Source organism: Camarhynchus parvulus, chromosome 1 (genome assembly GCF_901933205.1).
Source record: "Camarhynchus parvulus chromosome 1, STF_HiC, whole genome shotgun sequence".
In the NCBI taxonomy this organism is placed as follows: domain Eukaryota; kingdom Metazoa; phylum Chordata; class Aves; order Passeriformes; family Thraupidae; genus Camarhynchus; species Camarhynchus parvulus.
In genome coordinates, this window is record NC_044571.1 from 15683038 (window position 1) to 15697679 (window position 14642).

The 14642-nt window shown below is 38.9% G+C and overlaps 1 protein-coding gene across 4 annotated transcripts in view; it reads left to right on the forward strand.

Moving 5' to 3' along the window:
* The window catches only part of SH3KBP1 (SH3 domain containing kinase binding protein 1), a 211550-nt gene that overhangs the window by 71927 nt on the left and 124981 nt on the right, over positions 1-14642 (forward strand). For 2 of the 4 annotated variants that reach the window (XM_030960512.1, XM_030960520.1), the window contains exon 3: positions 5645-5768. In XM_030960512.1, the coding sequence (XP_030816372.1) occupies positions 5645-5768 (124 nt within the window). Of the gene's footprint in view, positions 1-233; positions 319-5491; positions 5499-5644; positions 5769-14642 lie in introns of those variants that run through there. The other 2 variants (XM_030960536.1, XM_030960528.1) reach the window with 2 other exon arrangements.

Here is a 14642-nt window from a genome sequence, read left to right on the forward strand (position 1 = left end):
TGGAGAAAATATATTTCAAAGTTTGCTAGAAGAAAAGAATCTTTTCACAGTGATTTGGCTGTTGATATCTATGCAATATGGTTGAATCCTAGTTACAAAAAAGTAGTATTTTTTAATGTATTAAAAGGGTGTACAAATTTTAAGGGCCTTTATGCCCTCATAACATCTTTGAAATCATAATATTGCATGGAATGAAGCCTAGTTTATTTTTAAAGTTCACAATTACTTTTTTTCAGTATTTCTCAGACTGAGGATGCTTCTTCCGAGTAAGAACTGCTTATCATACTGGAATCACACTGAAACCCACGGAGATGGGAGGTGGGAGCTGTCTTAAAATTTCTGACATCAAGAAAGCCTCTTTTAGGTTTAGTGGTTGAAATGCAAGGTTACTTACTTAAGGGTTGGGTTCCTGAGGCATAGCCTGTTGAAAATGATCTGCTATTAACTGAACCTGCAGTTATCTCTGTGTGGGCTAGGAAAGAAGTGCATCATTTAGATCCATGAAATTTATACTGGGCAGTGCTCCAAAACCAAGAACCAAATAGTCCCAAAGATTAGGTTTAGAGATATTTTCGAAGCTGTTGGCACTGTGAAAGCCTACCTCTGCAAATGGCTTGTGTGAGTGAGACAGCTGCTCATTCTGCAGAAACATCTCACAGGAGCTGAGAGATAAAGAGCCAAGCACTGCACTCAGGATCTCTCTGAGCTTCTTCTCCTGAGGCTCTTTGTGGGGTTTCCATTGACATCTATCTTGTGAACTTTATTCTGGGAGGGGCTGTCACGGTTGCCAAGCCTGTTCCAAATATTGTCAGCACAGGGATTGCTGGTGAAGGTTCTCACACTGTGTCCCTTGCAGGAGACCCAGCATGGCACGCATGTCCGGCTGTACCAGTCCACCCACCCTGTTCCACCCAAGGGCAGATTGAGTAGTGGTTGTGTCTGATCAGGGTGTGAATATATCTGCTGAAGTCAAAATAAAAACCAGAAACCAGTGAAAAAGTTTTGGTCAGGAGGTGCACTGAAGTCCTTGCTGGGCAGGCAGCAGGTTGATCTTTTCCCAGTATTTTTGGGTTGATCTTTTCCCAGTATTTGTTGATATTTTCCCAGTACAATGTAGTCCAATATCTTACCTGTCTAGTTTCTCCTCTCCTTTATTACACAAGCTTCTTTTTCAAGACATAGCACTTCCTGAACTTGAAACTGGACTATTAGTTTCTGTTCATCCTCCTTTAGCATTTAAATTCAGATGTTCTTCAACTACTTATAGCAGATTGAGAACTTCTATCCTAACTGGAAGTTTGCTTTCTACTTATTTGTGTACATGGAATTTCTAATAAAAAAAAAAATATCTGCAAACTTGAACTTGAAATCAGAACTGGAAATAGATTTTGTCATACACTGGGGAAAGTTCCCACAAGCCACCTTTGATATGCATGGGTTTGCAAGCTCATTTGCTTACTCTTTCCTCGTGTGGTAGGCTTCAACTCCTTGCAGATCTGGAAGGACTGGGTTACATAGAGAGATTTCTGTAACTATTACTGATAAAGTACTAAGCTTTTAGGGCCATTGTAGTTCATTTACCAAATATGCCAGGTAGTCATGTTCAGTATACTTTTTGCAGTAAAATAAAGTGAGCTTTAAAGTAAAAATAAAAATAAAGTTACTTGGTATATTTCTTTCACCAGAGTTGTTTATGTTTGTTTTCACTTCATTTTTCAAGAATAAATGCAATTTTGAGTAAGGCATTATGGTATTTTAGAATAATAATCTATTTTTTTACAGCAGATTAGAGTGGGGATATATGTAAAAGGTTATGTCAATATTTCTGAATTTAATAGCACCAAGATTCCCTTTGGCCTGAGGATAAGGGTGCCTAACTGTGTTTTGAGCCACAGCTGAAGAAAAGTTCTGAAATCCTGAATTCCCCATGGGTGAGCACTGCAGAAGAGAAGACAGCAAGGAGGCAGGAGAACACATACTAGAGAGAGGAGAAGGGCTGTAATATTGGCACAAGTGTTTGCTGCAGGCTACAGGGGTGAGGCTGATGGAGGCTGGGGCATTTGTTAGGTTTTGTTTATAAGTTTTTAGTCTTGTGCTGTAGACTTAAGACCAGGAATTGAAAAGATGTGCAAAGGTTTTAAAGCTGGCATTGCTTACTGCAGAATGCATCCTCAGCCACTTAGGTTTGGGCTTCCCATAGGGTATTGCTAAGTATGAATATGTTTCTGATAAAATTTTAGCTTAGTAGGGCTAGATTGATCTTTACTTGATTTCTGTTTCATTATTTAGACAATTCTCCACTTTTTCTTTCAACTCCCTCCCGGGTCTGTAATTTCAGGTTGCTGGGGTTGATCATGTCATGTTATTCTGGGCAGTAGCTATGAAAGATTATGGCCCTTCTCATGAGCATCAAAGGCAACAGTAATGAAAAGCAGCTCAAACAAATGTTAGAAAGGCACACAAAAAACGAAGTCCTTGGACAGTTTTGGTAACTGCAAGGTGCCTAACCTTCTGTATGAATTTTGGCTTAGTGGACACTCAGCACGTGTGTCTTTCTTCTTTCCACAAATAGTGGATGAGAAGGAAATGCAAGACTCCCCACCCTACAGGCAAATGCCAGTTTTTGGGAGTTGTCTTGTATTCCTTTGCTTTTTTCAGGAGCCAAACAAGGCTTTCTCAAAAAGCTGTCAGCAGCAGCAAAGGCATCAGTGTTATTCAGCTGGAGACTAGAGGGTACAGCATTGTTTTCTGTTATAGCAGACAATTTTCTCTGTCAGTTTTGAAGTTGCAAAAGGACTTTTACAGTTAAAAAATATAGTACTGCTGTTTCAGAATTTGTGAGTTGAAGATTTAATTACATTCTGACATAAAGAATGAAAAGTAACACAGTAATTAATAACACAGGAAGTAAGTTCTGGGAAGATGGGGTCTTCCATAGGATGTTGTCTTGTGGTCCTGTTCACATGAGAATGCTGTTTGACTCACAAATTCTGTTTAAATGGCAGATAATTTTTAAATAGAGTTTGTCACCTAGCTGCAAAATAGATGTAAAGCTCTGGGTGAAGTAATTTATTATACATTTTAATTTTTAAGGCTGTGAAAAAGAAGCTTGTGGAATAATGTATGTGTTAAGTCTAGTCCACCTCTTTTAGAAAGTGATATATTCTTGTAAATGCATACAGTGTTCTTAAATTCTCACATGGTTCACTTTTTTACCAGAACTATGAACAATATTTCTTCTAACAACAGCAGCATCTATCACAGAGATATGACACACATTTCATACACATATTCACATTTGTTATTTCAGTTATTGTGGTTACTCTGAGGAGTTGTCTCTTAGACACTATTTTACCAGTGTGATGGCAGTAGATAAAGGATTTACTGTACCTGCTATAGGCAGTAATTTATAAAAGTTTTATCTCTCCTAATGTACTGATACACAGAAAATATTTTGGGCAGATATAGAAAACTGTATTAATGTTGCATAGTTTATAAGTCAGCTTTGAAATAATAACTGTTTTGGGGAAATAAAAGGTAAAAATTTATGAGATTCAGATTTAAGGTGCATCTTACAGAGAATAAGTTAAAAATTCTTGCTTTGCTCGATGCTGTTCACAGATGACAGCTTCAGAAACTTCAAATAGAAATGTACTTTCTATGCTTTAGTGCTCATGTCTGATATGCTGAAAATCTAAATAAGATCTACAGTATTTCCTGTGTATGTACAATGCTGTGGGGTGGTGGAAGTTGATCCTGCACTGGTTTGTAGAAGAGGGCAGTGAATGTAAGAGAGGTGGAAGAGAGAAAGAGATGTAGTGGTTTTTGTAATGGGAAGAGACATCACCTGTCTCTAATGCCTGTTTAATGTAGATCTCATCAAATTTGCAGATGATATCAAACTGGGGGAGCAGCTGGCATGCTTGAAGGCAGGGTTGCTCTTCAGAGGGCCCCAGACAGGAACATTATGGAATCCAGCAAGGACAAATACCAGTTCTTGCCCTGGGAAGGAGGAATGCTGGCAGCTCTGCAGAGTGGGACCTGATAAATTTGGGAGCAACTCTGCTGAAAAGGACCTGTGGGTCCTGGTGGGCAGCAACATAAACACGTGCCAGTCTTGTACCCTGGCACCAGCACAGTGAACAGCATCCTGGGCTGCATTAATAGCCTGCAGATTAAGGGAAGTGGAAATCCTTTTTTACCTGGCACTCATAAGTCCATATCCAGAATACAGCATCCCATTTTGTGGATGGGATGAGAATTTTGCATAAAGGGAAGATATTGATGAGCCAAAGCAAGTTCTGTGCCTGTGGAAGCTGGACCACATGCTCCCTAAGGAGATGCTAAGGGAGGTGTGGGCTTGTTCAGCCTGAAAACAGGGTTTTGGGCGACTTTCTGCTCCATAAAAATTGTTATCCAGGAGATAGTGACACACCCTTCACAGTGATGCCTGGTGGGCAGGACAGGAGAGAGCAGATGGGACTTGAGAAGAAAGTTCTAGGCAAGATGTAAGGAAAATCTTTGTCACTAAAGTCAGTCAAGCAGTGGGCTGCTACAGCCTCTGTCCTTTGAGATTTTCAAAACCCAGCTGCTCAAATAGCCTTGAACAGCCTGGTCACCTCCGCTCAAGGTGACCCTGCTTTGAACTGAATTGGAGGAGGGACCTTCTGAGCTCTCTCTCAGCCTGACTGGCTCTGTGGCTCTAGGACAAAGCTTGGAGGCAAAACTCTTTTTTTTTTTTTCCTTATATTTTGGGTCGTGGTTATAAGCAAATGGTTCAGCCTCTGTAGTGTGTCAGTCACCTGTCTAGAAAGTGGAGGCAATGCTATTTGTTTTCTTCAGTGGCGTTTCAATATAAGATATATGGAAGGTGATGATATTTTGGATGCTTTGTCACAGTGGGTATGGACAGCAATACAGGCTTCTAAAGTCTGCCTAAGAAGCTGATAGAGAGGGTACTGTGCATCTCTAGCAGTAGCTGTGAAGCTATTTTCTGTGGATTTACTTTCATGAAACCCCACCATATATATTTTTGATATATATTGTCAATCCCCTTAAAAGGTAGTGAGCAGCAAAATGTGTCAGTGTTAGCAACAGCTCTGACAGCAGTCTTGCTATATGCTGCTGCCAATTATGGTAACATTTGTCATATTTTCCTAGTTAATAGTTTTTTTTCCTGCTATGGTGGTTGTTTCTGTGGTCTTCTCATTGGAGGGGAAGCAGGCTTAGCTGCCTTTACATCAGGAGCACTGTGCTGGTTCTGCCCTGTGTATCAAATGTACAGCTCACTGCTTGATAAACGGAGACATTTATTTTTCCCCCCCTCACACTTTTCAGCCTTGGTGATCTTTATTAAGAGATTTTTTAAAGCTATTCTACAATTTTCATGCATAGATAAGGAGTTTTTTTTTTTTAAAAACCCAAAAAACCACAATAGTGCCCATTGGAAAAGGTTGCTGAAAATTGCTTTCTTTTTGTGACATTGCAACTTTGTAAGAGTCTTTGAGGTAACATTAGAGCAGCCAGAGGTATGTACATAGAAGTTTTAAGAAATCTTGGGAGCTTGAGATTTCGAATATTCTGTAATACCTTTTTTTAAACTGGTTCTTTTTTTCTCTTTTCCCTCTCTACCTGTCTTCTGCAGGAAATAAAGAAAGACATGAAGAAAGAAAATACTGCCAACAAACCACCAGAGAAGCCTATAAATGAAGTTTCCAATGGAAGCCCTTTATTGTTGTCTGAGACAATTATTAGAACCAACAAAAAAGGTATAGTATATGGACATTAAATGCAGATTAAATTCAGGCCCTCCAAAGACCAAAATGTAAACCTTCCATTTCTAGAAATGAAGCTAGAGTCTATTTAACTGAAAAGGCATGGCAGGAATAATAATAGAAAAAAAAATCTTTGTCCTCTTGGACTGGCATATATGGCTGCGTGTCTAATATTTCCACTTTAATTTGCACAGACATCCCCCTTTTTTTCAGGAAATCCCTCCTCTATAAATTTAATTAAGGAAAGTTGTATGAGGAGATTGCTAAAGCTTATTAAAGTAAGGAAGTGGCAGCTTGCAATATGGAGGGTTTTGCGCAGGGATGTCAGTCTACATTCACATATTCATGCTTTATCTGGGACAGAGAGCTCTAAAAAAGGAAAAAAGAAGTGGAAAACATAGAACTTAATGCATTAGTTTTTTGGGAAGTGTCTTTCACTTTCTTTCATTTGAGACTGGAATGTGTGCTCTTCATGTCTGGCTTGACTCCCAATGCAGATTCCTATGTAGGGTCTTGGGTGGCTAAAATGAAAGCCCCAAATCTTCTGTGTCATTCCCTAGCTCCCTGCGCTTTCAGAACTATCAGAACAAAACAAAAAATTGGAAATATAAAACCTGGATTTTTCTCCAGGTTATGTTTATGCTCCTATTTGTTTGTAGGAGGACAATTGGGTCTGTGCAAGAGATGTGCTGTAATTTTTTCTGGAGGATTCACTTGACAGTTCCTTGCTTGCTGTCTTATATAGAATATCTGCTGTCATTAATCATTGCTGTAATGTAATTTCCATTTTAGTGTGCCTTCTATATTTTTAGGACTGTTATGGACATTTCCTGTTATGTATTATCAGCTAGCATTTTATTTGAGCTGCAGTTTCAGTAGAGGTCTTATACTTAAGGTTTACAGCTGCAAGTGAAGAAGAATTAATAATTTTTGCAAAATGTATTACTTCCTTTAAAATGTGAAGCAGACTAATCTCTACCTCTTTTGCAAGGATTGATACCCTCTGAAAGAAAAGATTGGAAACAAATCTCAGAAAACTTTGTCTTTTGAGCTTGCAGTGTTGTCTTGAATCTAGAGACACGTCCAAAATTTCTGCTTTGGGTCATAAGTTTTTCAAGCAACAGCAGAATTAAATTACTAAGAATTATTATTTTTCATGGCTGCTATACAGAACCATATGAGTAGTTGGGAAATTATCTAGGGACCAAGTTTGTTCCATATTGCTTCTGCTGCTATTTGGAGAAGGCTAATAGCTGTGGCAGATACAGAGATTTGTTTCAGTCACAAGGGGATAGCACTCCAAATATGGATCTTAGAGCACTTTCTCCTCCTTTTTCTTCCCTCTGGCTAGAAGCTTTAAAGGACTCAGGAAAGAAAGATTTTTCTGTCCCTAGCTGAAGAATACAAAACCTCATATTTACTGAGATAAGAAATGCAAAATCTGACATAAGGATCTGTAAGTTGAGGTAGGGTTAGGTTTGGAAGTAGCAGATTTCATATGAGGAGGTTATTTCATTGGACTTGGTGGGTGGGGATTGCATTTCTCACAGCCACCTGTACATGTTGTCAGGGTTGGTGCACTGTTCATGCTGGCTGCTTCTCCACAGCCATTTCTGCTGCTGCAAAAAAGCAAATGCAGGAGGCCATGATCTGGCACCACAGCCAAGGATGCACAGGGCACAAGGCAAGAGAGCTTCCCCTTGTTTTTCCAGGGATCACTTTGAGCATGGTGCTACAGCAGCCTTGTTTAAGTGTGGAGAGTTGAGAAACTCAATTGCTGCTGGATTCAAAAAGAGTTTTCTAAGATCTATCCAATCTCCTTGTGGAAAGTGTGGCCAATCTCCTTGTGGAAAGTGTTGCCATATTGTACTGAAGGAGGGAGCCCTAGATGCCATGGGTGTTATTTTCCTCTAGTGTTCTTGTCCTGGGATTTGTATTAAATCCTACCTCAGTCTGTTTACTGATCACAGAATGTGACCTGAAAGACATGAAAAAGGGGACTGGGTGTTTGTGTTTGGTTCATTGGTTGGTTTGTTTTCTTGTGTTCTCTTTGTTGTTAGGAAGTGAGTAGGACAGGGGTGCATCTAGGGGTCTTTAGCCACTGTTCAGCAGTGAAAGTGGTAGGCAGTATTATTTATTTGCTTGGGCAATGTAATCCTGCTGCTTGTAACTTCAGAGCAGATCCAGTGATGTGGGAGTGAAGCATTCTGTGCTGCTGCATTGTTTTTATTACCAAGATGATGATAATAAATGCTATTCTACTGCTGTGGTGTTTTATTGTGCAGTTTTACTACTTAACTTGGTTGGCCTAATTTAAGTGTCAGCACTTTAGCAAGCATTTACATTTTGAGAAGAGGAATCTTGGCCTCTTGGGCCCCTGGCTTGTAGAGAATTTTTCCTTGAGAAATATTGACCAGTGTCCAACAGTGGTATTCAAGGAAAATAGCTAAGTTATTTGTAAGAAACATCTAAGTAACTAAGAGGAAAATAATGAATTTCTCAACTAAAAAGGTATTTAGGATCCAACTTTATATCCTGGTTTTTTTCATGCTAATTATTTCTAAGTACTGTATTGAAATTAGGGGTTCTAATAATAAAATAAGTGCAAATTGAAATAAGTGGCTGCATAATATTAATTTGCTGACTAGGGTTAAACCACAACAGTAATGGGTGTTGGCTTACACGTGTAGCGTAGGAACAAATTAAAATTGGTGTAACTCCACCAGCAGTACCCTACCTGGATTGTTACTTCCATTACATAGTGAGGGTTACAACTGGTTGTACGTCACCATTTGTGAATCACTCAGGTTTTTGTTACAAAGGCCAGAGGAGATGGAAGGATTTGATTATTTCTGCTTTTCACTGTGGGGAATAAAACCACAATATGTCTCATTTTTTAATGTTTCTTGTTGACCACAGATATCAGTGACCTAATGGAAAAAAACAGTAGTGACCACTGCTGCAGTGGACATAATTTAGTTTAGGAAATGCTATGGAACTTTTGCTAAATCACTAACTGTTGGCCAAATTACCACACTTATCTTCCTAGGTCAGGTATTTTAATATGTATTGCTTTTTCAGATAGGCAGGGCTTTATTTTTTCTGATTTATTGCAGTGACTTATCCAGATTTATGAGTAACTTTCATGTATTTCGGGTGGCTCTGCCTTAGGCTGCCTATTGGCAAAACCTTGTTTATACCTGCCTCATTAAGATGTTCAGATCTGCTCCAGCATGGTAGAGATGGCAATTAACATCCAGGAAACTGAGCATTTTAATTTAGCACTGCAATGTGTTCACTCTTCCCCTCTGAAAGGCTCAGGGAAGGACCATTTGGTGGAGTGTAGGGATGGGGCTGGGGAAGCATGATGGCCTTGTGCTTTCCCTGGCTGCTCCCAGGGCTGCAACAGCTCTGGGCTGGTTTGATGGGTGCTTCAGGTTCTGCAGGGTCAGCCCTGTCTATTCCCTTTTCTAGGGACAAAGGCTGTGGCACTGAGGCACCTGTCTGAAACTGTAGGAATGTCACATGTTGGTTGGCTTGCATATTCATTGCCAGAAACTGGGAGGGATTGTTCTTTTGCTTCTTCCTATAGTTCATAAGTCAAGAAAATCCTTTCCTGACCATGAGTGGGTCTTTGAGTATAACTTTTCCCTGCTTCAGATTTTTTTTGTTGGCATATAGAACTATTGTTCTAAAACTTTTATAAAGCTGACATTTAAAAAAATATATTAAAAATAGCTTTTTTTTCTATTTAGAATTGGCATTGTTGCACTTTGGTAATAGCAGGATGGGAAAGTTTTTTATTCTCTGAGAACATTTTCAGATTGTTTGAAAAAAGCAAAATTATTGCTATTGTTGCAATTATTTAATAACATAAGAAAATTACAACCAGGTCCTGGAACAGAAAAACACTGAAAGATATCTTTTTTTTTTCCTTAAATGCTTTCCAACGTGGTGAAATTCCATCTTTTCTAAGTTAACTTTCAAAATCTTAAACAACATCTAAAGTTGTGCAACTGTTTCAGATCTGTCATAAATTCAGTATGATCTTCATTCAGGTATAAAGGGACATAATGGAAACCTGCCTTCAATAAGCTTTAAGTGTTAAATAGCTATAACTTATTTTAGACTGGTTTTGTTCTGATTATTGAGTATCCTATTTTTAAGTATCTTATTCATTGTGCTGTTTTGTATGTCTGGGAGCAAGAGCCCACTTCTTAGGTCAAGTTGCAAAACTGGAACTGATAGACTGTATTTTGTAAGTAAACTAACAACAATTGTTACATAAGTAAACATATTTGAGGCAGAGATATATTGCCTTGTCAGATATATTTGTTTTCTATAAACTGTAATTGCAGGCTGCGTTGAGCCAGCAAATCTGGAACAGTTTATCACGTGTTACATGCTCTTAATCAAAGCCAAATACTGAGAGCAAGGCAAGTTTTTTCTAGTTCTCTTGAGAATTATTTAATTTACCTTCCAGCCTACATTTAAATAATAGAGAGCATTTGCATGTGATGCTAAAAGGGAAGTTTTGTGTAAATAGGTTTGCTGATATAATAGGTTTAATTTAGGAATAAATAACAAGTCTGTTATATGCAAAACTGAGATTTAAGCCCATTTTTGTAAATTAGAGAAATGGGAAAAGTATTTTGCAAGAAAAATGCTTCATCATTTTGTTCAATAGTTTTTAAAAATTATTTGGATATAAAAAGGCACCCCATTTATTAGAAACAAAGGCTATTGGCTTCTCAGCATATGAGGGTGTTGACTCAATCTTATATTAAATAATCTATGTAAACTATGATTCTGGTAATATTTTTCAACAGAAAGGCAAACTTCAAAATCTTTTTCATAAAATATTTTATTACCAAGAAGTGAAAGTGGCTGCCTTCATCATGCTTGATGAGGTGTCTGACCCTCAGTATGCTCAGCTTTGGTATTCCTTTCTAACACAGTAAGTCTGAAGGCATTGATCTTTTGTTGGATTATTCTTCTGCTGTTTACACATTCAGGCCCTCTCCACAGACAGGCTTTGGTGTTCCCTTGCAAATACTGCCAGCTTCAGAGAAATTATTGCTAGCAGGGAGAAAATCCCTTTCATTTTTAAGATCAGCTAATTGATGTATAATCAGTATACAGTTTACACAAATATGCACAAGAACATACTGCTCAGCCTAATAAGGTTAAAATATGCATGCAACATATGACACCAACCCAAAACGAGACATAAAAAATTAATGGCACAGGAAACTTGAATGTGCAAAATATTTATTCTTTGAGTTTAAATACCATATCTGCATATGCATATGTAGTGTCTCAGATGATACACACTTTCTTTAAAAGTACTGGTTTTTGAAAATAAGGGTGAAAATTATCCCAGTATTTAGGTAAGCTACACTGCCCTGGAAGTCAATGCTTTCAGTTCAGAGAGGCAGGAAAAGACACCAGTCTGTGCTGGACATGTGGGTGTGACATTGACATGATTTTTTTTGTGGCTGGAAGAAACATCTCAGTGCTGTCTTCTTGGCAGGAGTGAAATGGGCGCTCACTCATTCATTCTTTTCAAGCACATTTTGTTTATGAGTTCAATTTAAATAATGACTTGAGATACATAAAATCTGAATTTCTTTTCCTGTGTTATGGTCATTTGCTACCCTGGTATTCAGTTAAGGTTTCATAATCTATCCAGATTCCGGTATCTTTTTCCAGGAGATCATTTATTTTCTTATTATTTACTGTGAAGTGCTCCCCATATTTTTTAAAATCCTAATTGTTTACCCTTTCTTTTCAATTACTCCTTTCTTGTAGTCTTCAAAATGCATGAATGCAGAGCCCTGATTTAGTTTCTGCAATTTTGCATAGCTGGATCCATCCACTGGTGTGGCATGCTATTATCAGGGTGCTCTGTGCAGGAACAGCCTATAGAAACAAGAAGTCACTCTGGGTTTGAAGTGAAATTCCAGGTTAATTCTATCCTCTGGGCATCTGTTTGCCTCAGTGGCTCTCTTGTCTGTCATATATTTAACTCTAGGAATCCCATTTATGGACCATGCTGGGAAATACTAAACAGAAACACAGTCATTGCATCGAGGAGCTGACTATATATACATCTGTGTGTATCTATTATGTATTAAACAAGGTAACAGAGAACTAAAAAAAAAACCAAAACCCCGAATGCAAGAGAAGATGTCATATTTGGGCAATTGCTAGCTGTCTGTTTTCAGGTTTCTTGCAGACAGAGCACACTTGTTTTAATAAAATATTTAGATCTGGATCTGCATTTGGAAACTGGGACAATGGTTTAGAATTTAATTTTTTCCTGTTGGGTGCTGGACAGGACAGAGAAGAGTCAGAAGATGACCTTTTCGTATGGAGCCTAAAGAGATGTGGGAGAGCAGTCCCTGCTGAGCATTCTCAGCAGCTTCCAGATGAAACAGAGGGAGGTAGTTATGGAAACAGATGTGGGCATCATTTAGTTTGTTGGTTCTTTTTATTTAAGCTAGACTCAGAATTATATTTGTGTCAATGTAAAAGCAGAGGCAAGTGAATTTTTAGGAAGAGAGTGAGAGGGAACAAGAGAAGTGGTGGAACAGGGCTACAGGGAGTGTTGAAAGAATAAGGAGAAGAAAGTATTTTCACAAGTCATTTATGTTTATGCACATACTCAAAAATGCTGCAAAAATGCTGTTGAGGAACAGTTTAGAGAGTGGCAGCTTCTTTTTCATGGACACTGAAAAACTTGTGTCTAATCAGTTAAAGGATTTTTTCATTTCTAAAAGCTTTGCAATACATTTTACATGCCTGAAGTATAAAACTGTCAGGTATATAATTTATCATTTGTACAAGCCATTTGCAAGCTCACTTTTATCACAAAAGTGGTAACTGTCCACAAGGTGCTAGTCAAGAGCAAACATGTTGTCAAACTCAGGTGCAAAATGTTTCACTATTCAAATTTATGCTGAAATCTCCTTTAAAGAATGCAAAAACCAACAAAATACGCTGGTTGTTGAAGTAACAACAGCAATGAAACCTCCTCTTGTCTCAAAACTACCTTTGCCCACCACAAAAGTGGCTGTTGATTTTCCCACGAGGTTCTGCAGATAAGGTCTCCCTGCAGCCAGCAGTTCTGTCCCTCTCAGTGCTGCTGGATAAGTCACCTGGCACCCAGCAAGGCCTTGCTGCCCTTGAGTCTGTCCCTGACTTTTCTCCTCTAGACTGAGCTGTCTGTGTCTCTCCTTTAGCCTTTCATCTGGGTGGTGTGGGATTTTTGAGAAACACATGGCTAACTTGATTTGAAAATTTGCAGATCAGCCTTTCTCCCCTGTCCCTTCTCACCTGTAATTACGGAATAACAGATGAGCAGGGTGGTTCACCAGATGCTCAGCCTTGGAGCAAGACTTTGGGATCTCTGTGTATTTCCCAGTGCCAAGACACATCTGGCAGCTGTGATAGGAGAGAGTTGGACTTCTTATTCTGTGGTAGAGACAACATAAGCAGAGGAAAAATGCAGGGATACTGTTGTGGAATATAGAACACAACTCTATCTGGACTGAATTTTGGGGCCAAGAGAATATACTTTGACTGTGCAAGTTAATATATTTTCCACGAGCTCTGAAACTTTGCAGGTGTACTTTAAACTGGGTCAGTAACACTTTTTGTTGTTCCTTCAGTTATCTTGATGAATTTGTAGCTGCTAAGTTAAATATGCCCTTGTAAATGTGCAAGCACACTGACAGGCAGATCTTAAGTTCAGAGTTCTTTCACTTTTGTTTGATGGGTTGATGCTGTGTTGATTTTGAGGAGATAGGGAGCTGGTGTTAGCCTTTCCTGTGAGCTGGAGCTGGGGCTGTGCAGCTGTTTACATCCTTCTCCCATGGCTTGTAGATAAGAGTAAGCTGTGCTATGTAAGTTACAGCACTAATCAGCATCCTGAGGTAGCTGAAGGTTTCTAGCTCCTGGACAACCATAAAATCCTTTGAATGATTTCTGGGGTTGCAGGTGAGAAGCAGAGCCTGTCAACAGCTTCCTTGGGTCTCCTTCAAATTGCAGTGTCATGCAACATGGATTGAAGGCCTAATAATTTGGAGAAATTATTGATATTAGAATTTCTTTTTTAACCCATTAAGCCCTGCCCCCATCTGCCCTGTAAAAAAGATTTTTGGATGTAGGTGAAAGTTTAATGTAAACATATACCTTTGTACTTTTTTAAAAAAAGCTCCATACTTGTGCTGTCTGCATTGCATCAAGTGACTTATTCTGCTGCTTTTGGTCACTTCAGTGTAGGAAACCTATTGATTTCTGCTCTACTTGGACCAGCAGGAAACGACAATTATTATTCCAGACCTTCCTCTTCTGATGGAATGGTGTTTTCAAACCCAAGTTGGAACAAATTTCTGCAGAAAGTGGCTAGAATGTACACAGCAAATAGGAGCTGTGGCTGCTGGTAGGAAGGAGCATCACTGTTTGAGTGGTTTAGGAGAGCTGGGCAGAGTTCTGCTCAGAAGTGTGCTGTCCTAGGAACCTCTGAGCCAGCTTCTTGTGAGGGTTTGGACAGCAGTGTGTGTCTGGGGAGGCGCTTTTACTCTGAATGCATTTTGCAGAGGCATTTTTCACCTCTGCTTTTGCTCTGCTCCCTTTCCTATGTGCATACATGCAATCTCTAGAGTGGTTTAAGCAAAGCTTTGCTGTTCTCTGCAAGTAGCAATAAAGAGTACGAAAGCAATGCCCATCAGGCACACTGTTCACGGTCATTTATGAGGTATGATAGAGTCTATGAAACATTTTAATTTCAGATCAATTTTAAAATCAGTCTTCTGATAAAGCACCATGCTGGAATAAACATGTTACTGCATTCAGTTTAATATT